At 32.3% G+C, this 23,463-nt stretch overlaps 1 protein-coding gene across 1 annotated transcript in view; it reads right to left on the bottom strand.

The window, feature by feature from the left end:
- Window positions 1–23,463, bottom strand: part of EPS8 (epidermal growth factor receptor pathway substrate 8) — a 230,289-nt gene that overhangs the window by 20,168 nt on the left and 186,658 nt on the right. The window contains exons 16-18 of the mRNA XM_052000226.1: window positions 19,143–19,276; window positions 12,397–12,505; window positions 4,184–4,327 (exon numbers count right to left, since the gene is read on the bottom strand). Of these exons, the coding sequence (XP_051856186.1) occupies window positions 4,184–4,327; window positions 12,397–12,505; window positions 19,143–19,276 (387 nt within the window). The remainder of the gene's footprint in view (window positions 1–4,183; window positions 4,328–12,396; window positions 12,506–19,142; window positions 19,277–23,463) is intronic.

Raw genomic sequence — 23,463 nt, 5'->3', positions numbered from 1 at the left:
AGTTTCCTTGGAGCTCTGACATAAGGGACTCCCAGAGTTTCAGAGCTGAAAAAGTCCTTAAAATGGTCTAGTTCAATTTCTTGTTTTCTAGAGAAAACTGAGGACCAGAGATTAAGGTGATTTCCCCAAACATATCAATGCTTGCTTGATAGGAAAGTTAGCATCCAAGATATTAGGAACACAGTGGTAGCAACAAACATGGAAGTTTACTGGATCAAAGCTTCCCTTGCTATTGTTGTTAGGTCATTTCAACCATGTCTAACTCCTCATAACTCTTTTTGGAATTTTCTTTGCAAAGATATTGTAGTGGTTTGTCATTTCTTTCTTTCTTTCTATAGCACTTTTTTTTTTTAACAGAAGAGAAAACTGAAGTAAACATGGATGATTTGCCTAATATCACACTAGTTTGAAGCCAGATATGAAGATTTTGAAGATGAGTCTTTCTGATTCCAGGCCCAAAACTTTATAAATTATACCTAGTTGCCCAAGAAGTTTTTCCGTGTGCCAATAAATACAGATCTACTGGTTGAGGAATCTATTGGCATTTTATCAATGATGTGGCCCAAATTTTGTCACAGCTACAGTGAGTTGCAGGTGTTTTGTTTATCAATTGAGACTTTTCTGTGTGTATCAGAGATATTTTTGACTGAGGAAACCTATATCTTCCTTAGATTAATGCTTTTAAAAGCATGAAGTACATAGAGTTATAAAGGAAAGCAATCATATTGAAAATAAATTTGTCAGAAATGTATTTTTGACTGGGACTCTTTCCTGAGGCCCAGTTTTCTCATCTGGAAAATGAGAGACAGTGGGGGTTGGACTTGCATGCTCCTAAGTTTTTTTTTCAGTTGTAGATGTGTGGTCCTATGACCTTATATTATCACTTCTAAGGGAAATCAGAGTGGCAAGATGATTTATGTAATTGCTTATTACCATGCATTGCTGCTTATATTATTGGAATTAAATCAGTTTGTAAAATTCATAAAATAACAATTTTACTGCTTCCTCAATTTTAGGAAAACAATTCCAAAACATAGCCTAAGCAGAATAAAATCATCATGATCACATAAGTTTCTATAACATAAATGGAGACTTTTTGACCTTCAAAATATGACACAAAGATAAAGAGAGAGAAGGAATGAATGAACTTAATCTTAAAAGAAAGCAATTACTTTTTTTAAAGGCCCAATGTTAAAACAAATCAAAACTAAAACTTCTCCCTCCTACACACACACACACACACACACACACACACACACACACACTTACTTAGTCACTCATGCACACAGTTTTAACACACTTTTTTTTTCTATCACTACATGTACAATCACAAACAGAAATGTACATATTTAATTTAAATCCTACTGAAAAGTTTAAAAAAAGCTAGGAATGGGCAACTCTCAGATAAAACAAATTTATCATCAGAGAAGAAAGACAAATTTTAAAATTTTAAAAATCTCTGAGCTAAATCAAAATTGCTTGTGAACATGAGAAGTTATTTACAGAAACTCCAGATAAATGCTGTCATTTAAGATATTGTTTTGCTTAGAAGAAGGAAATGTACTTTTTGTTTAGCAAATGTCTTCCAGCCCTTTGCATGAACATTTCTGGTTTATGACTTAGCTTATGACACTAGCCAGAACATAGAAGTATAGCGTCAAACCCAATTGGAAAGCAAAATAAGATCTGTGGATCTTGAAAAGTAGAAATCTGGATTTAGAAGCCTTGAAAATAGACCATAAAAAGCAATCTTATTTAATATTCATCTTTTAAAAAGAAAGATAGTGGAAAAAAGCAGATTTGGAATATGAACTTATGATCTTAACTCCCAATAAGTCTGTCTTACGTATACTTGGCATATAGATGCTTACATATTTGTTGACATGTTTACAGGAGGGTGTTATTTTGCCAAAGTTTGCCCACCCCTAGCTATCACACACCAAAGAATGAAAAAAAAAATAAAAACCTCTAACAGATAGCCATATCTATCTAGGTACAATCAGATAGATATATATATATTTATCACCACAAATGGAACTCCTTGGCCTGTGCATGCCTATAAACATGCGCGCACACACATGCACAAATGCAAACAAATACAAGGATCCACTGGGAAAGTCTTTTCCGTGCAGTAAAATCACAAGGTTAAACAAATAAAAATTAATCCAGCTAAGTCAAAAGTGCAGACGTAAGTTCAATTGAAGCAGAAATTCTCAGTTGCTGGTTAAGCAATAAGTAAACATGATCTCATGGATAAGTTAAGAAGCTACAGCATCCAGAAGGTGAAATAAGATTTATATTATAGCAATAATATCCTAAAGACAAACAACTGGAAACTTGTTTTGTTAATTGTTGCTGTCTTTCTTTTTTCAAAGCAAAAATTTCTAAACCTAAGATAGAAAGTTAAATTCAAAGTCCTATAAGAAATGAAATATTTTTTAGGTAAGGTAAGCAATCCCATACCTTAAATAATTCAAACTCCTTCTTTGGCATTAACAGCTAATAACAAATGATGAACATAAAATTAAATATTTAATATATCATACTCACAGTTTGGATAAATAGAAACACATTTCAATATCAGTTTTCCTTTATCAAAAGTATATTTGACTTACCCATCTATATATCTTTCTGTATGTATGTATATATGAGTGTGTATATATATGCTAATTCACTATATTGAATATATGTAATTCATATTATATATGTTAATTATATCTTCTATATTCTATATGGCTATTTTCATGAATTATGGTGAAATTATGGTGAGTCACTTGAAACAAAGGGAAAAGTTCATCACTGTTCTAAACTTACTATCACCAACTGATTAGCCAGAAGTATGAAGATAAAAATTTTATAAGAACTTTACCACAATTTCAGGTTTAAAAAAAAATTTACTTTCAGGCCTGAAATGTTACCATTTCAAAACACTAAGACAAAACAACTTCATGACATATCCAACGTACTTCTTATATATGTTCATGCCATTATCCTTGGACTTAATATAAATCTGTTTATCAAGTTTCAGGCAGTTAAAAAACAGTTCTAAGAATTTGACAAGAGAATTATATTAACATTAAGGGCCATGTGTGGCATTATGTCAGGAACATAACCAAATCAAAAGCACTATAGTTCAAAAGTCCCAGGAGTGAAGAATGTAGGTTGAAGACATAGGGAGGGTGTGAAACCCAAGATCATAAGAGTCTAAACTCATTGCAGAGAGATATCTGGTATGATTCAATAATACATATATATATATAAAACCACACACATACACACAAACATATCTGTATATGTATATATATAATTCTATATATATTAATTTTGTGTATATGTTGTATTTTAACTTTTAACATAGAAAACAAAGAAATTTTACAGCCAGACTAGCCATCTATTTTTGATAGTCAATGCATATTAGAACTAAGCAGAAGTTACAGGAAAGCCAGTTGCAGAGTATTTAAATATTAGAATTCTTAGATTATAGATCTCTCTAGGCCTCAATTTCATTATCTGTAAAAATGATGTTATTAAGTGATCTTGATCAGGTCTCTCAGCTCTGAATAGATATTCCTATCTTCCTATTATATATTCCTCTTAGCCCTACTTCTTAAAGTCAAACAGGAGAGAATATGGTAATGGCAATGATGAAGGAGTGGGAACATTAATTTTCTAAAAAGATAGGAAGATCATGAAAATAACATATGTGGAAAACATCTTGTAGGGAAAGTTATTTATTACCAAAGTTTGGAGCAATGAGTTTTTTTCCTTAACTGAAATATGTATATGGGTGTGTATATATTTATGTGCTAAGCACAAACATGTCATTTCTCCTTTTTGCTATAAGAGATATTCTAGAATTAATTTCAATGATTAAAAGCCAAAATATGATTGTCTTGCCTTTCTTTTTAAGACTGGATTTGTGATTTCATTTATTTATGTTGCTAATGTTAAGGATATTCCTCTTCCAAAACAGAATGGTACCTTCTCTGCCAGTTAAAGTCTTGAAGAGTTATTTGGGAAACTGAGAGAATAAACAACTTTCCCAAAATTACACAGCCAAGAAGTAGCAGAGAAGAGAATTAAATTTAGATTTCCAACTCAATTATCTATTACACCATAAGGATCAATTTGGACCTTGTCCACAAACAAAACAGTAAAAATTATAGTAAGAAATTAATAGTACCTGTATAGTATGAGTATAAGGTGGATCAGCACGTCCTAATCCGGGCTCTTGGGGTCTCATAATATCTAAAATGTTATTTGGCACAAATCCAGAGTCTCCACTTGCATTTCGAACCTTCCACCATTGTTTTCTATCATCGAGAATCTGTCAAGAATATTAAAAAAACACTTTAATAATAACATTAATCTTTGACTATAATTTCATTTTCATTAAAATATCATAGAATATTAATATTAATCAAGGACTTTTCATTTCTTAAACTATGACAAATGCCATTCTTTAATCTGCAATTGGCAAAGACAGCAAAAAATGGCAATAATTAAATGTTGGGAGAGTTATGAAATGATAGGTACACTTGTATATAATTGGCAGAACTATGAAATGGTACAATCATTTTGGAAAGTAATTTGGATTATGCAAAGTAACTAAAGTGTTTATCTCCTTTGAGCAAGAGACTCCATTACTAATCATATACTCCAATGAAGCCATTGATAAGAAAGTTGCCATGTGTACTAAAATATTTTAGTAGCATATTTTGTAATATCAATTTAGAAACTAAGTAGATACCCATCAATTGAAAAATAAGTAAAATTGTGGTGCATGTTTGTAATACTGTAAAAAATGATATGTGTTGTGAATACAGACAAGGATGGAAAGATCTTTATAAATTGATGCTAAGTAAAGTAAATAAAGCCAAGAAAACTGTATACTTACAATGTAAATGGAAAGAATAACCGCATGAAAAAAAAATTAAGTGAATACAATAAAATTATTTAGGTCAAGCTGCTCAAATGAAGAAGTGTGAAAAGATACCCCAGGTCATCGCTTCATGGATAAGAGAGGTCCATAGTATTATATACATCTTTTGTGGTCTTTAAAAATATAATTTATTAAAGAGAATGACTTACAGGGAAGAGAGGAGATGCTATATTGGAGATAGCAGTGATGAGATGAAAAAAAGACATTAATAAAAACTTTTTTAAAAGATGTATTTTTTATTATTTATCTCGCAGTTCCGTCCTTCTATCACTCTCAGAATCATTTCTAGTTCATTACTAATTCAGTAAAGATCAGTGTTAATTCAGTTAATCTATATAACACAAATGCATCTAGACTCAGCAGGACTGCTTTGTCCACCTGTTTTCTGGTATTGTTAGATGATATTCATAATCATGATCATATTTGAGGCTAGGAGGGAAGAAGGTAAAAACTATTTAAATACATCGTGATTCCAATCATGTAAGTCTTGTTCCCCTAAACAAGTCTTCCCTTTGCTTTTACCTTCAAACATAGCTTGACTATGATAGTCTAGCTAGAGCTCCCTAAGTGAACAACATATTTAAAGGTAAAAGCAAAAAAATCCAAGGAACAAACTGCTATATATTACATGCAACTACCTGCATATCTCTATACAAATCTATGTGTTAAGATTAGGCAGATTGTAAATTTTAAAGCGATAAATTAGTTTGAACTTCAAATTCATCTTATTGATTTAGTATATTTACATACACACACGTACTGGCAAATAATGAAAAGCAAAAACATAGTCCTTGATTGCAAGGAATTCTTCTAATGGGAAAGAAAAATGTAAATAATTATGTATGTATAAGACATAAACTTATATTTACAAACACATATAATGGATATGTAATATATATATATATGTGTGTGTGTGTGTGTGTATGTGTGTGTGTGTGTGTGTATATATATCTTTTACATATTTAAAGATGCATATGTTGCTTCATCCATTAGCCTGAGTTCTTTATAATACCTGGCAAATAGTAAGTGCTTAATAAATACTTATTTTGCTCATTACATACCCTAAGCAATATTTCTTTTATCTTCTCATGTGCTTGCCAAAGTAGTCCAGCCAACATCTTGGAGACCTTTCTAGTTTTCTTCTAACATTATGAGAATATCGTTGCTTTAACCAAGTCATCTACCCATCATCTCTCACTACATGAACTGTCCATCTTCTCTTCCAATCATATATCTATATGATCACATTTATCTTACTCATATTTTTTAAAGTTCTTCATTGACCACTGAGGTGCTATTGACTTACATTTATATCATGTTCGAAGATTTACAAAATATTTTAGGTATACTATCTCATTTGAGGGACACATAGGTGGCACAGTGGATAAAGTTCTGGGCTTGGAGTCAGGATTTCATGAGTTCAAATTTGCCCTCAGATATATTTATTATCTATGTGATCCTAAGCAAGTCACTTAACCCAATGTACTTCAGTTTCCTAATCTGTAAAATGAGCTAGTGAAGCAAATAGCAAATTATTCCAGCATCTTTGCTAAGAAAACTCCAAAAGGAGTCACAAAAAATTGAACATGATTGAAAAACAATTAAAAACTATAACAAAAACATAAATATCAAGGAGGACTCAAAATATATAACAAACTACTAGTCCAAGAAAGTATGTATACATATACATACATATATATTTGTGTATATATATATTTATGTACATATATATATATATTAGTGGAAGAAATTATATTCATGGATGTCCATCTTTCCTTCCTTGTAAATTGTTCTCTGCTGTGCAATATTTTTACTTTATTCTTTTCTTCCTCCTCCCCCCAAACCAAGCTATAGTTAAGAAAAAATATATTTATGTATACTTACATGTGTGTGTGTATACACACACACATATACATAGAAACACATATCCCACTCCTCCCTCCTCATACACACCCACACATCTTTCCTATCCCTGCTGTCTCTGCTTTAATTTTGCTCTTTAACTTGCCTTGCTATTACTTAACCTCCCCGCACCCATAGATCCCTCCCTTGTCTTCTTCCCTCACCCTTAGCTTCCCTGTCTGCTCATCCCTCTACCCTTATTTCTTCATAGTTTCTGAAGGTTGCTATACCCTTAATGATTTGTAAGCAGTGTTGCCTATTAAATTCATTCTCGATGTAAGTGGTTTTCAGAACTATGAGCACTCCTCCCCACTCTAATGTCTGAATCTATTCTTCCTCTGCACCTCGGTTATATAACATTATTACCTTTTTTACCTTAACTCTACCCCAAACTTTCTTTTAAGCAACCCTATCATTGATGTTAAACTTAAATATATGGTGTACTTTTCATATATAAACACACACACACACACACACACACACACACACACACACACACACAAACAATTTGTCCCTGTTAAGTTCCTAGAAAGTGATCTTTGATTTTGGCTCTTAAATGATAAAATTTCTATTAAGTTTGAGGTTGGTTGACAGAAAGTCCTAAAAATCCACAAGTTCATTGAATATCCATTTTTTCTTGTTCAATATTACAGATAATTTTGCTGGATATATTTTTGGTTGCAGGTCTAGTTCTTTTGATTATTATTATTATTGTGGCTGCTAAGTACTGTATAATGCTAATTGTAACTCCAACATATTTGATTTTTTTTCTTGTTTCTTGAAACATTTTCCCTTTGATTTGGGGGTTTTGAAATAATATTCCTATGTGTTGTCCAACAAGAACCTCTTTAAGGTAGTAATCAGTGGATTTTTTCTATTTCTACTTTCCCCTCATGTTCTATCACTCCAGGAGGATTTTCTTGGATTATTTCTTGCATTATTGTGTCAAGATCCCCTTTTTTTTTTTTGGTCACAACTATCAGGCTTTACAATTATTCTTATATTTTCTCTTCTTCATCTGTTCTCCAGATCTGTCATTTTTCTTAAAAGATGTTTCTCATTCTGTTCTATTTTTTTTTTCATTCTTTATAATCTGTTTTGTTATTTCTTGGTCTTTCATAGCTTCACCAGTTTTCCCTTGAAGTCCCTTTAAAGACTTATTTTTATCTTTGAGACACTGTATCTCCTTTTCTAATTTTTTTAATAATCTTGTTTTTCTTGAATGGTTTTAATATTTTTTAGTTTTTCCCCAATGTTTCTCATTTGATTTTTAAATTCTTTTTTGAGTTCTGCTATAAATTCTCTCTGGGCAGGGAGCCATTTCACATTACACTTTAGGGCAGAAGTTTTTTTTTTTTTTTTTTTTTACTTCAGTGTCCTCCTCTACCCCAGTCTTCCCTCTTTCCATAGTAGATTTCTATGGAGTTATTTCTTCTTTGCCAGTTCTTTTTTTTTTAAATAAGAGGTATTAGTGTAAGTACCTCCAGTCATGGGGGGAAAGGTGCCTCAAGCTTCCCTTTAGTTCTCCCCTCTGACAAGAAACCCCAAACCAAAAGTTCCCCCCTCCTGCAAGTGCCCGCAGTCAGCAGTCTCCCTACCCCATTGCCTCTGCACTCACTGGGTGGGCTGGTTCCTTCTTGCCCAGGCCATAGTTCTGCAGCACAATTGGCCCTTGTATTCCTAATCAGCTGAAGTTCCCTCAGTTTTACCAGACTCAGATCCCCAACTGAGTTTGGGAGATGAAAGTTTCTAAGGTACTTGCAGAGGCTCCTGCCAAACTCAGCTCGCCCCAGGGCTCGCCAGTAGGTGTTGCTGCAAAACTAGCCCGGAGGTGTTTGTTCTTCAAATGGATTAATCTCCACCCCAGGGACTTTCTTCTGATCTTCTTGCTGTTATACCTGGAGGACTCTTGTTCTGCCCTAAATCTTGATTTTTCACCAGTCAATGTTTGCCCTGAGGTGCAAATTTGTTCTATTTGTGGGGGAAATCTAGGGAGCTCGAAATTTACCAATCTACTCTGCCATCTTCCCAGAATCCTCCAAACATTCACTTTTAAAATATTTCTTATTAAATTGTTCAAGGGCATAAACACATATAAATTATCCTTTTTAGTACTTAATAATTAAATATCAATAGTGATTAACTCTGAAACAACCAAATAAATATAAGTAAGAAACTAGACAATTATGCACAAGTAAAATAATACAAGAAACTTAATATGTTTTTCATATTTGAATTATGGGTTGTCATAAATGAAATAAAAGGCTTATAGAAGAGGAGGCATTTTAAGGAATTAATGAAAAGAAAAGAATGTACTAGATAAGAGGAAGAGTATTCTGTGAAAGAAACAGAGCTTTGTCCAAGAATCTGATTCAGAAAATGGACTACATAGGCCTTTAAAATCCCTTTCAACTCTAAACCCATCTTAAGAATCAGTTCAAGACTGTAAACAAACAAATAAACAAACAAAAGACCCATATTGGTCATATGTTTGAACTCTGAACTGGAAAAATCCATATAGTTTTAATTAAGTCAAAATCTAAATAAATCTCTCTACCACAGAGAGTATTATAATGATTATTGAATGGTCTTTGTAAAGTCATTTTGCTTGTCCTTAACTGATTGTTCTAAGTTAGTTTACCATCATAAAGAAAATAATTTAGTTAAGGGGTGGAAAAAGGAGTAAACTTTTATGTAATACCTACTATTAGCCATATACTGAGCTAAGTTTTGCAAATATCATTTCATCTCATTATCTAAATTAAAATTGTTTTTTTAATTAAGAATTATTATTATCATTTTTTGTCTAAATGATACAAAATGAATATTTTGCTCTATTTCCCAATTGACCTGATCAGTTATTTGGCTTACTTGAACATGTACAGCATAGTTTTGTTATGCCTTAGATCTAGCCTTTGCTACATACCATATTAGACATTTAAATAAATAACATTCATGTTTTACAATAAATAACAGTGAAATAGAATTTCTATATAAATATCTCATCCTCAAAGCCAACATTAGAGAAATGAAGCCACAGTTCTTATTAAAGCAGTATTTGGGAAATTAAAGAGTGATTTGAAACAAAATAAAACCAGGGATAGGATCTTGATCCTATGGTAGGGGAGGGAAGAGGAGAGAAAGAAAGTAGAATCACTTGAATTTTTGTGTTTGAAAAAAAATAATTTATATCCTAGAATTTACAAAGCTTCTTTCTGTCTGCATTAATTAGAAAAAGAAATATGACCAAATGTGAATAGTATAAATAGAAACTTCTTCAGCAGTTGCAAACAAGTCCATCAAGTTTTCAGCTTCACCTCTGCTAAAATATGAATACAATGAAACAGTATTCCATCAGAAATAATAAAGGTTAGGAATACGAGGATCAGTAATAAGTTATATCAATTGATTAATATTTTGCTAAGCACATTTGTTTACTAGAACATTTGTGTGTGTGTGTGTGTGTGTGTGTGTGATGTTCCAGAAGTTTTAAAGCAATTTTAGTCTATTAAAGCTTAAAAAGTTATTAAATCTTAACACTGCACTAAGAATTTTGGGACATTCATATAAAAGTGCAAAGAATTCCACACTAGATATCTGAATAGACATCCAAACAGACCAGTGTTTTTTCTCTGACAATGTTGCTAATTTATAGAGAATTATATTGAGTAGGAAGATTTATATGAAATGAGGCAGAGTAAAGATATCAGAATCATAGAAAATGCCAATTGCAAATATGCAAATACTAGTAGCAGACATGAAATGTTATGTTTTGGAGATCACTTATGCTAAGAAAAAAATATATGAGAAGACACACATATATTAAAAGGGGAATACCTCTTCCTTCTAGATGCTCTCTCCTCCTTTTTTGTAACATAACATTCTTGGTTCTCCACCTGTTTCACAACTCCTAAATGTCCTTTGCTGGATCATCAGCTTTTTCCCATTAACTTCCCCAACTAAATCAGGTCATTAATCAAGGTCCCTTTCCCCCTCTATATGCATGGTCATCTCTTCATTTTTCATGAATACAAATATTAATTTTATGCAGCTGACTTCCAAATCTATATTTATAGGCCTAATAATTGCTGTCTTCTGGAAAGCACTTCTATTTAAATGGGCTATAACCATCTTAAATACAATATATCCAAAATAAAAGCTATTATTTTCTCCCTCAAAAACCATATTCCTCCTAACTTCTTTATGTCTATTCAGGACACCACCAACCTTTCAATCATTGTCATTCGTGAACTTGGAGTCATTTTTGATTCCTTCCTCTTTCTCAACCTCCCATGCTTATTTAATATCCTAGTCTTACAGATTTGACCTCAACAATATCTTTGGTCTCTCTCTCCTTCTTTTAAATCTTTACTTGGCTTTAGTTCAAGTTGTTATTATCCCTCACTCATACTACAGTAAAAGAATCTTGATCGGTTTCTGCTTCCATTATCCACTCTCTCCAATCACTCCTTCACACTGCTTACAAATTGATGTTCCTAAAATAGATCCATGTCATTTCACTGCTCAAACACCAGAGGTTCCTTATAGTCTTCCAAGATAACATACAAAATCCTCAATCTAGCATTCGAAGCCCTCTCACAATATAGCTCTAACCTACTTTTCTAGTTTTATTTCAGAATAGTCTCTTTCACAATTTCTATTATGATCAAAATGGCCTGATAGCTGTTTCCTATACATATTAATTCATTGCTTGTTTCTGTTTATTTGCCACGAGATGATCTTCATGTCTGGAATGATGTCCCTCCTCATCTTGATTTCACTGAACCACTAACTTCTTTTAAAACATAGTTCAGGTGGAACTTTCCAATATGGGAAGACCTTCCCAATTCCCCTAGATAATGGTACAGACTTGGCTGCCTCTTGAAATTACTCTATATTCATGTTTTGCGTATATTTTATATTTACTTATTTTATAATGTTTTTATTTTTCCCAGTAAAATATAAATTCCTTGAGTGCAGAGGCTTTCATTTTTGCCTTTTTAGTTCTAGCACCTAACACAGTGTCTTCTAGACAACAAGCACTTAATAAATGTTTGACAAGTTAGATAGACACAAAAAGTAGATGGAAAAGAGAAAAACCAGTTAACTTTTTATTAAAACTGAATTTCAAATAGTTCATGAGAGATATTTTTGAAGCTTTTCATCCTATGTGTTCACATTCAGCAGCAAAACAAAGATAACTGGCTTCTCAAATAAATAAAGGATCAGAAAAGATACAAAATATATAGATAGTTTTTATCTAATTGAATTTCTACAAATAAGATAAAAACTCTAATTAACTATATGCTTATAATGGTAAGCCAGCTTTGCACTTGCACTTATATCCTCAGCTTAATAATAAAATAATTATAAATATAAGAACAACAAACTTTTTTTTGTTAAGTAGAAGTACTTATCTCCCAAGGTTGTTGCAAGGTTCAGACAAGCATGTAAAAGTGACTTTCAAATTAAATGTGCTATGTAAATGACAATTATCATTGTTACCATCATTATAATTATCATTTACAGTAGGAATTGTAAATACCATTTACCTCTAATATGTCATCTTTCATTACAGAAAGCTCACTGCTGTTCCTGGCCACAAAATCATACTTGGATTTGGCATATTTCTTGGAAGGGGCTTTGAGTAGGTCATAATTCCTGAAACAAATGAAAAAAGTTACTGCTGGATGTTAAAAAAAAAAAAAAAGTCCATCAAAAGGAAAATATCTAGGGAGTCTCCAATTGAAAACAATATTTCTTAGGGCTAAATGATACAACTGTCAAGATTGTAATAATCATTCATTCATATCCTTTCCCTACCTTTTTTAATTCTACTTTCTTGTTCCTTAGCATATAAGTAAAAGTTTATTAGCATTTTTAACAAAATGGATAACACAAAAGAAATCAAAAATCAAATCAAGTAAATTTTCTGCTTAATGCTATCAATTGAAGGATTTTAATTTGTCTATGAGTTCTACTTATTCAAACTATATAATCAAGTTATTCATAAGGCCTGTGAAAAGAGTTATGCACAAAGTAAACAAAAGGCCAATCCAACTAGCTGTGTCATGAATATGATACTGAGTAGGTAAATATCTTGAAGTATGGTAAATATAGATTTTTTTTAATGGGAACTTTAGCACTCAACCTAGTTGAGTGAGATCTTGTAATAAGATTGCCCTTCATCACTTCAAAACAGTAAGAAATTTGTCAAATACTTTCTCCTCTCCACTCTTTCTCTCATAGGAACTAAAAGAAGGGGAAAAAAAATTATATATCATAGATGGGGAAACAGGCTGAGATACTAAGAGAAAATAGAAAACAAATATCTAATACAATGAAGAAAATAGAGGCTAAGATATTGTTAGAAGAAAGCTCCAAAAGAAAAAGAAACTACAGTTAGAATTCAAGAAAAGAAAACAGAAAGGAAAAAAAAATCCCTAGAGTGATTGGAAGGCCTGCCCCTTTCCCCCAATTGAAGATGAGATAAAGAGAAAATATATAGCTCTCAATAAAAAAATTAAAGAAGAGATTTTATGGCAGTATAGAATTTGGACACAATTTTTAGAAAAAAAGCCTACAGGAAATAAAGCTCAAAAATTGTACAATACAGAAAATATTAAAGCAAAATCAAAAGACAATAAAATATGAAAACAGTGAGAGCTCTTTAGATTTGGAATCTGGGATTCAGAGGAATAATCAAAGAATCAGTCTACTCTCAAAATTATAAATTATAGAGGTGGAACTGATCTACATTGGTAGAGGGAATTTCCTGATTGACAAATTCTCTATATTCATGAAATCACAGATCAATTTCCTATCCAATAAATTACCAAAGTGATACATTAAATGAATTTTAAATTTTAAATGATTTTTGAAAAATAACCAAAATTCAATAAAAGATCAAGAATGTAAATAAAAAACATTTTGCCAAATTAGAATTATTATTATTAATGGTAACTGACATTTATCTACATTTAATTTTTAGATTGGTTGATCAGGAGAATGCTATAGACACAGTTTTCTCAGATTTCAGCAAAGCATTTGACAAAGTCTTTCAGACCATTATTATGAAAAGATAGTTAGAAATGGAGTAAATGATAACAGAGTTAGGATAAGTTAAAGTGAGTTGAATAGTTGGATTCAAATTTTAACAATTTTGTGTTAACTTGGAGAAGGGTTTCTGATGGAATGTTCCAGACATATGTTCTGAGTCATTTGATTTTTAATATCATTATGAATGACAGAGATAAATGCAGAGAATGGCAGAGATGGAATGTTAATCAAATTGCAAGTGACACAAAACTAAAATGAGAGATGACAGAGTCAAGATTCAAAAAGTTCTTGACAGTCAAGTACACTGAGCCACACTTTAAAAAAATTAACATAGGGTAAATATATTGTGACTATTTTTAGAAAAATTCCACTTCAAAATTACAAGACAGGATAGACATGGCCAGAGAGCAGTTTATCAGAAAAAGATCTGGAGGTTTTAGTAGTCTACCAATTCCATACAAATTAACAGCAAGGTATCATAATGCATACAACATTGGGCCTGGAGTCTAAATCTGAATTCAAATCAATCTCAGACATTAGTTGTGTGATCCTGGGTAAGTCATTTAATCTCTCTCTGCTTCAGTTTTCTTCTCTCTAAAAATGGAATTAATAATAGCATCTATTTTTAGGATTGTGAGAATCAAATGAGGTAATATTACTAATGCATTTTGCAAATCTTAAAGTGATATGTAAATGCTAGCTATCAGAAACCTCCAAAAGTTAGGTAACTTAAGGTTACACAGTTATAGTTACTACTTTGTTCAAAGTTAGGCAGAGAAGCGGTGTTAAATAAATGGCATTATTATCCATATTTCATTTATACATGCTTCCTTCTCTATTCTCAATGTTGCTCATCTTTCCTCCTTTATATCACTCTTTTATCCTGGAGTAATTAGTTATTTCAGTTAACTGAGTGTGTGCCAAATTGTGAAAAAGGGTGAGATAAATGTTAGACACTCTTTAGGAAGCTTTTTCATTGTGATTGGGCAAACAAAATCTTGTAGCAGCATTCTTTAAGGCCAGTTTAAGCCTTCAATTTGTCTCAGAGACATAATTTAATGTTCTATGGGGCCATATCATTAGATGTAGTCAACCAAAAAATAACAATTAGAAATAAGTTTAGTTCCATCCAGGACTTCATATTAAAATCTATAATGTATCAGAACATGTAATTTCAATTTCTCATTCAGAACAAGATTAATGAGCTTGATATTTATGTTAAATGTGAAAGGCAAGGAAATTGAATTAGCAGTTTAAAAAGAACTCCAAAATTATTCCCCAGATTCTAAATAATCATTCAAATGTCATGGTATAAACCACAACACAGTAAATTCACTGAGGGGTGAGTGGATTTCATATGTTATCTGCACTTCATTCTTGGCACATAATTAAAATCCTGTGGTAATACAGTAATTGTGATCAAGATGCGAAATCTCTCTTTGAACTTTAAACAAGAGAAGATCTTTCAGAGACCTTTGAATTTCTACAATACAGATGCTAGCCGATGGTTATGAAAGCTTCTTGATCAACTTGTAGGGCTTTAGAAAGTGACAATTCTATATTTGGGGTTTTAAGGGAATTTCTCCAATAGAGGATACCTATTGAGAAGATTAAAAACACCTGTAAGGGTATGGGCTTGATCAAGAAGTTTCCTTAGAGTAGTAAGTCTTTGTTTGGAACTTCTGATTCTGTCTTCCTATGGAAGATATAAATATGCTTTTCTAACACTTCCTGGAGGGACAGAACTCAAGGATAATGAATGAAATTATTGGCTTGAATTCTTGTTGAATAGATCTGTGGAATGGGCCAATTCTTCCTTCTGGATTACAAAGGACATTATTCATTACTTGCTTGGGACCTTTTTGTTCTTGGGAGATTTTTTCTTTTCTGGAGGAAAGACTAAAACAGGTAGGAATGGTTTTGGAATTTAGGGGTAGGAAGTCTGTTACTATGAAAGCCCGTTTAGCACAGACACAAATGGTAGCAATATGTGCTCTTGGGCACCTGAACCATAAAAAGAATTTCTAGAATCTTGTCTGGCCTTCTAGCCCCAGAGTGGCAGTAGTAAATTTTCTCTGCCAAGAGATAACAACTATAGGAAAGGGAATCCTCTGATATAAGTAGTTTCTAAAACCTATATTTCTGAAAGTGTCTGGTATTTCTAAAACACCGCCTTCTAGAAAAGGGAGGGTTCCTGGCAATTTAATCCTCAAATTCAGTCTTCTAGTAAAAAAGGCATATTTTCTGGGATTACATCTCTAGCCATATCAAAATTCATTTCCTTTATGATAAAGACCCCTTATACAGTACTATTCTAAAAGCATACAGAATGCCTTCTTGTGTGGGATACCTGAGGAGAAAAGTGGGCATTTTAAAGGTTGCTTGTTTAGAAGTCCACAGTCTGTTTCCCTTCTGAGGGGGTAGTGCCATAAGGCTAGATGCCTATTTGTTTTTGTTTTTGTTTTTAATTTTGTTGTTGTTGTTTGCTCTTTTGTTTTTTGGGGGAAGGGCATTCAAATGGAACTCACCAAAATCTTAAAAGATCCCTCATAACAAGCTTGAGTTTGTTTCCTTTCTCAGCACTTCTGAAGGGTGTTATGTCTATAGAGGACATTTCAGGCAAGGTAGAATTTATCAGAAACAGAGAAGCATAGTAATATTTATGGGCAATTTTGAGTCCTTTATGCATTGTCTACATTTTTCATGGGGTTCAATAAAGGCAGCTCTGCACCTTGTAAATTGTATTGTCACACTGAGTGGTTGTACTGGATGTAGGAACCCATTAAATGATGTCTTTATCTCTGTGATTTTGCAGTGGCAGTCCTTCCTATTTCTAATGTGCTCCTTCTCTACTTCTGTCTCTTAGAAGTATGCTTACTGATGTACGTATTGTCTCTTTTCATGGAATGTAAGCTCCCTGAGGATAATATTTTTGTGTTTGTATTCCCATTGTCTAGAATGGTCCCTGGTACTTAACAGGTAGGCTTAATGAATGTTTTTTGATTGATTGCTTTAAGGAGACCTAGATCTATGAGATTACACCTCCGTTATAAACTGAAACTTTTTAGAGGGAAGTCTGAACAGGAAAAAATTAAAAACAAAAACACAAACAAAAATAAAAGGAGTAAAAACCTGGAACCCAGATTGTATGAGCCCAGAGCCTATTTGATGGACTAAAGGCTGAATTCAGTTTTCTCTGTTTTTATGCAAATATTGTGGAAAATCTTTCTAAAACATCTTCTGTTGAGCTATCAAATATAAATGCTAGGAAGGTAATTAATTGCTAATGTTACATATTTTAAAATTTATGGAAAATTATCATGGAAAAAACAACTCTAAAATGTTATTATGGCTACTAACAGGAATGGAAAGGTTCCAAGGAGTTGAATTATATCACTGATCTCTAGAACTCCCAAAGTATATTTAATCTAAATATAGATCCAGCCTATTTGCTAATACAGAAAAGTGTAGCATAGCAAATGGACTTTTCCCATTGTTTATTAGCTTTGTGACAATGGACAAATAACTTCTTTGGGTATTTCCACATTTATAAAATAGGAATAATAATACAGTACTAAGGCTAAAGTGAGATAATATATGGAAAATGCTTTAGAAAATTAAAAGTGCTACATGAAATGAGTTACTATTGTTACTATTACTGTATTTTGATAATGGTTTAACTTTACTGAAAAAACAATTTCTTAAAAGTTTTCTTAAATTCTTTCTTATACCACAAAAATTTTTATGTCACAAAATTCATGCAATTTAATTCAACTTAATAGTAAAAATCTTAATCATTATATAGATTCTGAAAAAATTTGCAATGTATGACATATTAAATTTGAACAAAAAACTCTTAAGAATAGTTTATTTTAAATTAATCTACAAAGCAGCAAAATAAAAAGATAAGAGAACTGAAAAGGTAGGATAGTAAAATTACCTTTGAGTTGGACTGAAATTCAAGGTTTGGGTAGAAAATTACAAAAGATAAGATTGTACTATGGCTTTGCCAATTATATTTTTTTAACCTCTAAGTGAATACAAATCATTTAAAAATCAGGAATCTTCTTGGCTCTCCCACTATTCTACCTGACTACTTTCCCTTGCTTTTCTTTCCTTTCCAAAATAACAAGTGCATGGGTACTATCAGTTTGAATCAATTGCTTACTTCCTCTCTTCTTATTTTTGGCTCTCTGCTGGAAAATGTTCAAGAAGGGCAATATATGTAAAAACAAATAGAGACTTCTTTGAAAAATAAAACTTTCAAAGAAAAACAAAGAAACAAACATATGTATATAAAACTCTAAGTATAAACATTTTTATCCCAATTCCAATAGTAAAGTTCTGTTTTTTCAAACTGAGAAAACAAAAAAGAACTGGAGAAACTTATATTATGAATTCTAATTAACTCATTGCATCTAATAGAGGTCTATAGTTTAATAAAAGGCAAACTCATCAAAAGATATTTTACACTGAGAATGGAATTAAGGGATTTTTCTTCCTCTCCTCCCCCACTATAATGCCATTTTTTCAAAGGAATGATCAATCCTAAGGGACAACAATTGGTGCTAAATCTATGAATTTATGAACTATGATTTCACTTGTATAGAAAGTTAGTCTTTGTGTAGAAATTCTTTTTCAATGCAGATCAGCATTGTTTTTGAAACTTTAGTAATAATAATTATTAGCAATAATGATTAATAATAATAGAAACTAGCTGTTATATATGTGGTCTGTTAGTATAGCTAGCATTTACAAAGCACTTTAAAGTTTGCAAAGAATATTACAAATATTATCTCATTTGATTCTGATTAATAACTCTGGGAAGCAGGTATTATTATAGTAAAATATGATATATAATACATATAGTATATAATAAATAGTATAATATAGGTATTACATATCTACATATATATGGAAAGACAGTGACTTTCTCAGAGTGACACAACTAGATAGTGTCTGAGGCTGGATTTGAATTCATATCTTCCTGATTCCAGGTCTAAATGAGCTGCTTAGCAAACTGCCCAGAGTGCTAAGAAGTCACGCAATTTGCCCAGTATCTCAAAGCCAGTATATGTCAGAAGGACTTGAACGTAGATCATATCTCCACTAACAGCAACATCAAAGATGTTTTTAAAATATTAATAAACTGAATTTACAGAAGCAGAGAAGATTATATCACCACCAGTTGATAGAAAAAAAAGACAAGCACAAATTCTCAGTGGTCACTGAATGTTACCTCTCCACATGGTGGTTATAAGGCTGCTTAAAAGCAAAGGCAGCTTCCCCTTGGTCTAGTAGAGGTCCTCTTTTATGAGTTGTATTATTGAATGCATACCCATCAGGTGGAAGATGCTCTGGTACATTAGAATGCTGAAAGATTAAAAAAATGAAAAATTATTACAAAATTGTTCTTTCATATAAGTGTAATGTCAATATAATAATGCTAGTTATTTAATAAATATCTATAATCAAGTATGTATTGGTAAATATTTAACAACCAGATCTCCAAGGGGGGAAATGCATGTACAAAATACTTTCAAGTTTAATCTGAATTATTAATTATTAAAAATAATTAAATTTAATTTAATATGCATTATTTTCTCAAGACTAGAGAATAAACAAAATAATAAACCAACCTCTAATATATGTACATTTGCCAATGCTTAAGGTGTAAATGTTCACATTGAACATTTAACAATCAGCTGGAGCTGGTTTGATTTGATTCTAACACATCCCATCCCAGAAAGACATTCATTTAATCAGGGTACCATTTTCACCTACTGATAGTTATTTTAGCTAATTATGACATACTGGGATTATATTTTTATCACAGATGTGGCTTCAAATATGTCATCAATATAAATGCAAAATCTTCACTCTAAACTGGAGATTCTTAACTTTTTTATGTCACAAGACCTCTCTGATAGTCTGATGAAACCTATGTAGTACTATGGTCTGTTATCTACATTCAGGACTGAAGGAAATGCTAAATTTTAGCTAGAGGATTGTGAAAATAAAGAATAATTTTTCTCTCCTTCAAGGTCATAGATCCCTTCTGGGATCCTAGGTTAAAAAAATCCTGCTCTACATGATGAAGAATGAATTTTTCCACCAGGGTTTCAGAACAGTATTATAGTTTAGTATTATGTAGATAATTTTATAGAATATGCCAAATCAGCAAAATCATAAATATTTTCTCTGAATTCCCACTGTTATAAAAAAGAGCAAACCCAGGCAAAGACTAAACTAAGTGAGAAGTAAGACATATAAGCCATCTTTTCTTGATCAAAGTCATTTCTATAAAGGAATTAGTTCTACTATTTCTAGTTAATCTAACCATAACAGGAACAGAAAGGGGAGTTATGGTTAGGATTAGGGCTGGCCTTACTTTATGGGCAGATAAAAGATACTAATTTTTTAGTGAAATCTCAAGAGCTTATAAAAAGACCTCTCCCATAACAGTCAAAGAGTTCTAAAATAATGATCTGGTCTTGATGCTAGAAGTTCTCAAATTACTCATTTCTGTGCACTAAAAATGACAGGCAAGTGGGGGGCATTAGGAGGAAGAAAGAGAATAGAGCGATACAAAGGATAACCTTTAATGATAAAAAAAATTATGCTATCTCTGGCCAAAAGAGTACAAAAGTAGTACCAATAAGGTACAAATATGCCACTCTCCAATGCTCATTATTTACAATGCCGAAATACAATAGGAATGCCTTAAGACCTACATAAAAAAGGTGGTCCTGAATTCGGTTACCATAGCAAAGACTGTCTTGTCATGGAATTAATACATCCATTAAATTTTAGAAATTACTTTTACTTGATCTACTTCTCCTCCAAGCTCAAGACTTGGAATCTTCTAAAAATGTGGTTAGTGGTGTTTTCTTTTTTCATTATTTTTTAAACCAATTATAATTTTGACCAAGCACTTGTTACTATAGTAACACTAATGGATGTTGTTGTCCTTCCTGAGGGGGAAGATGACCAGCTATAGATAATCATCACAGCTCTTTCCTCCCCATTCTCTTGTCTCTGGAGATGCAATAAAACACACCCTGCCACACATAATTAGCTTATTTTTAAAATCTAAGAGCAATTTAATGGTTCCTCAGGTTCATGTCTGCATACTCTGCTACTTTAGGGAGTTTATATTAAAAAATTAGGATCACAACAACAGCAATTATTGGGATACAGTAAATTCTTTTATACATGACATGAAAAATAGTTTAAATGATCAAAAATATTTTAAGATATGTCATTACAGTATGAATTTTATTGGTGAGGAAAAACTTAGACAAAAATTAAATTTTAGAGACATAAAGCAAGAAAGTTTTTGATTACTGAAAGCAATGAACAAGCATATATTAAGGATTTTCTATGTGCCAAACAGTATTAGGTACTGAGATTGAACAACAATAGGGGGAAAAAAAAACCATAGTCCTGCCCTCAAGGAGCTTATGTTCCAAATAGTTAAAAAGAAATATAAATAAAACAAACAAGATGCATGAGGAGTAGATGTATCTTAACTTTAGATGTGAGAGTATTAGCAAATAAGATCTCCCATAGAAAGTAATACTGCAGCTGAATATGGAAGAAAGCCAGGGATCCTAGGAGCAGATGGTAAAAAAGGAAAGCACTTCAGGAATGGGCAATGACAAGTACAAAAGGATAAAGACAGACAATGAAGAGTTGTATGTAACAAATAGCAAGTGGGTCAGCATGGAGAGACCATAAAATAGATGAAAGGGGTGCAGGAAAAGAAACAAGCATTTATTAAGTGCCTCCTGTGTGCCAAGATCGATATTAAGCATTCTACAAATATTTTATCATCTTCTCACAATAATGCTATGAAGTAGATATTAGGGTCCCCATTTTACAGTTGAGGAAATGAAGGCAGTCAGAATACTACTGAGGGTAGTATGTATGAGAAGTTTAGGCAGGAAGGGGCCGTGTTATTAAGGAATTTAATTGCCAAACAATTAAGTTTATATTTGATTCTAAAGATAATAGGAATTTATTGAATAGAAGTGGAAATGTGGTCAAACCTGTGCTTTGCAAGGAAATGAACCCATATCAAAATGCTACTGTATTAGTTGAGGTGAGATGATGAGAAGCCTGAAATAGGGTAGTAGCTGTGTGCAAGGAGAAAAAGGGATGTGTGCAATAGTCTTACAGAGGTAGAAATCCCAAGTATTTGACATCTGAATGAATATGTGGGATGAGAGTATAGATTTAAAGATGACACAGAGATTGCAGATGTAAGTAACTGGGAGGTAGTGATGTCCTCAATGATAATGGGAAGTTTGGAGGAGGGAATGTGAAGTAAAATGAGTTCTGTTCTGGAGATTTTGAGATTGAAATACCTATGGGGTATCTACTTTGAATTGTCCAGTAGACAACTAATGATGAAAGGACTGGAGCTCAGGAGAGAGACTAGAACAGGATTCATTGATTTGAGAACTATCAGCAAGGATATAATTGAATCTATGGGACCTGATAAGATTATAATCAATATTGGTTAGGAAGAAAAGAGGTCCTGAGAAAGAACCTTTGGGGATATCAACAATTAATGTGCACAATATGACTGAAGATTCATGCTTGATCATATTTCTTTCCAGAAAAACTTCTAAGAGAAAGAAATTTCATAGGAATATTTAGTCATAAAGCAATAAGAGAGGATATATTTACATATATACGTTGGAATCTTTACAAACTGCTAACTCATTAGAGTTGATAGAGACAATAATTATCTCATTTACCATGATTCAGTATCCTTGATTTGATCTTACAAGGAGATATTTTGGGGCCAGAACCTGAAACAAGGTACTAAGTAGAACTAATTGATGCAATGCTTGCGTTCACACCTTTACTCCACAGAGTTCATAAGTATGGGAGATTCACAAAGTAAACTTTGTAACTTTGTGAATTCACACCTCCCTTGAAGCTCTTAGGGCCAGAGAGCACTTTGGGAGAAAACCCATAATCCCATTCTCTCAGAAGAGTCATATATAAATCCAGTGAAGAAAGTTCAGCTGAATTAGATTGGAGAGCCCTCTGGAAGATTGAGAGCCAGAAGCCCTCTCTCAGAGGCAAGACAGATTCAACTTGTTGCTGGCTGGGCTGAAGGACAAACCTTTGGATTTGGAGACATTTGGAGGGAGCTCTTGGAACCAAGCAGAGAGGCCTCTAAGCTAATCAAGCTATATTGGAGGCAATAAAAGATCTGAACTTTTAACACCTGGCTGTGTTTTGGGTGGTTATTACTTTCAACTGAAACTAAGGCTGCCTCCAGAAAACCCCCCCAAGAAACCCACTACCCCAGAGAGAACCTTTATATTATTTTAAAGAAGAAAAAGAACACAACATATATATATATATATATATATATATACATATATATATATGTATATATATATATATACATGCTAAAAAAGAACACAACATATATATATATATACATGCTAACTAATCCCCAATTATTGTAATCTTATTATTACTTAATAAAGGGGGAAAAGATTTACCTCTTCACTAGCCATTTATGGCTAGGATTTAAA

Source organism: Antechinus flavipes, chromosome 5 (assembly GCF_016432865.1).
Source record: "Antechinus flavipes isolate AdamAnt ecotype Samford, QLD, Australia chromosome 5, AdamAnt_v2, whole genome shotgun sequence".
NCBI lineage: Eukaryota > Metazoa > Chordata > Mammalia > Dasyuromorphia > Dasyuridae > Antechinus > Antechinus flavipes.
This window is presented reverse-complemented; position numbering and strand designations above follow the sequence as displayed.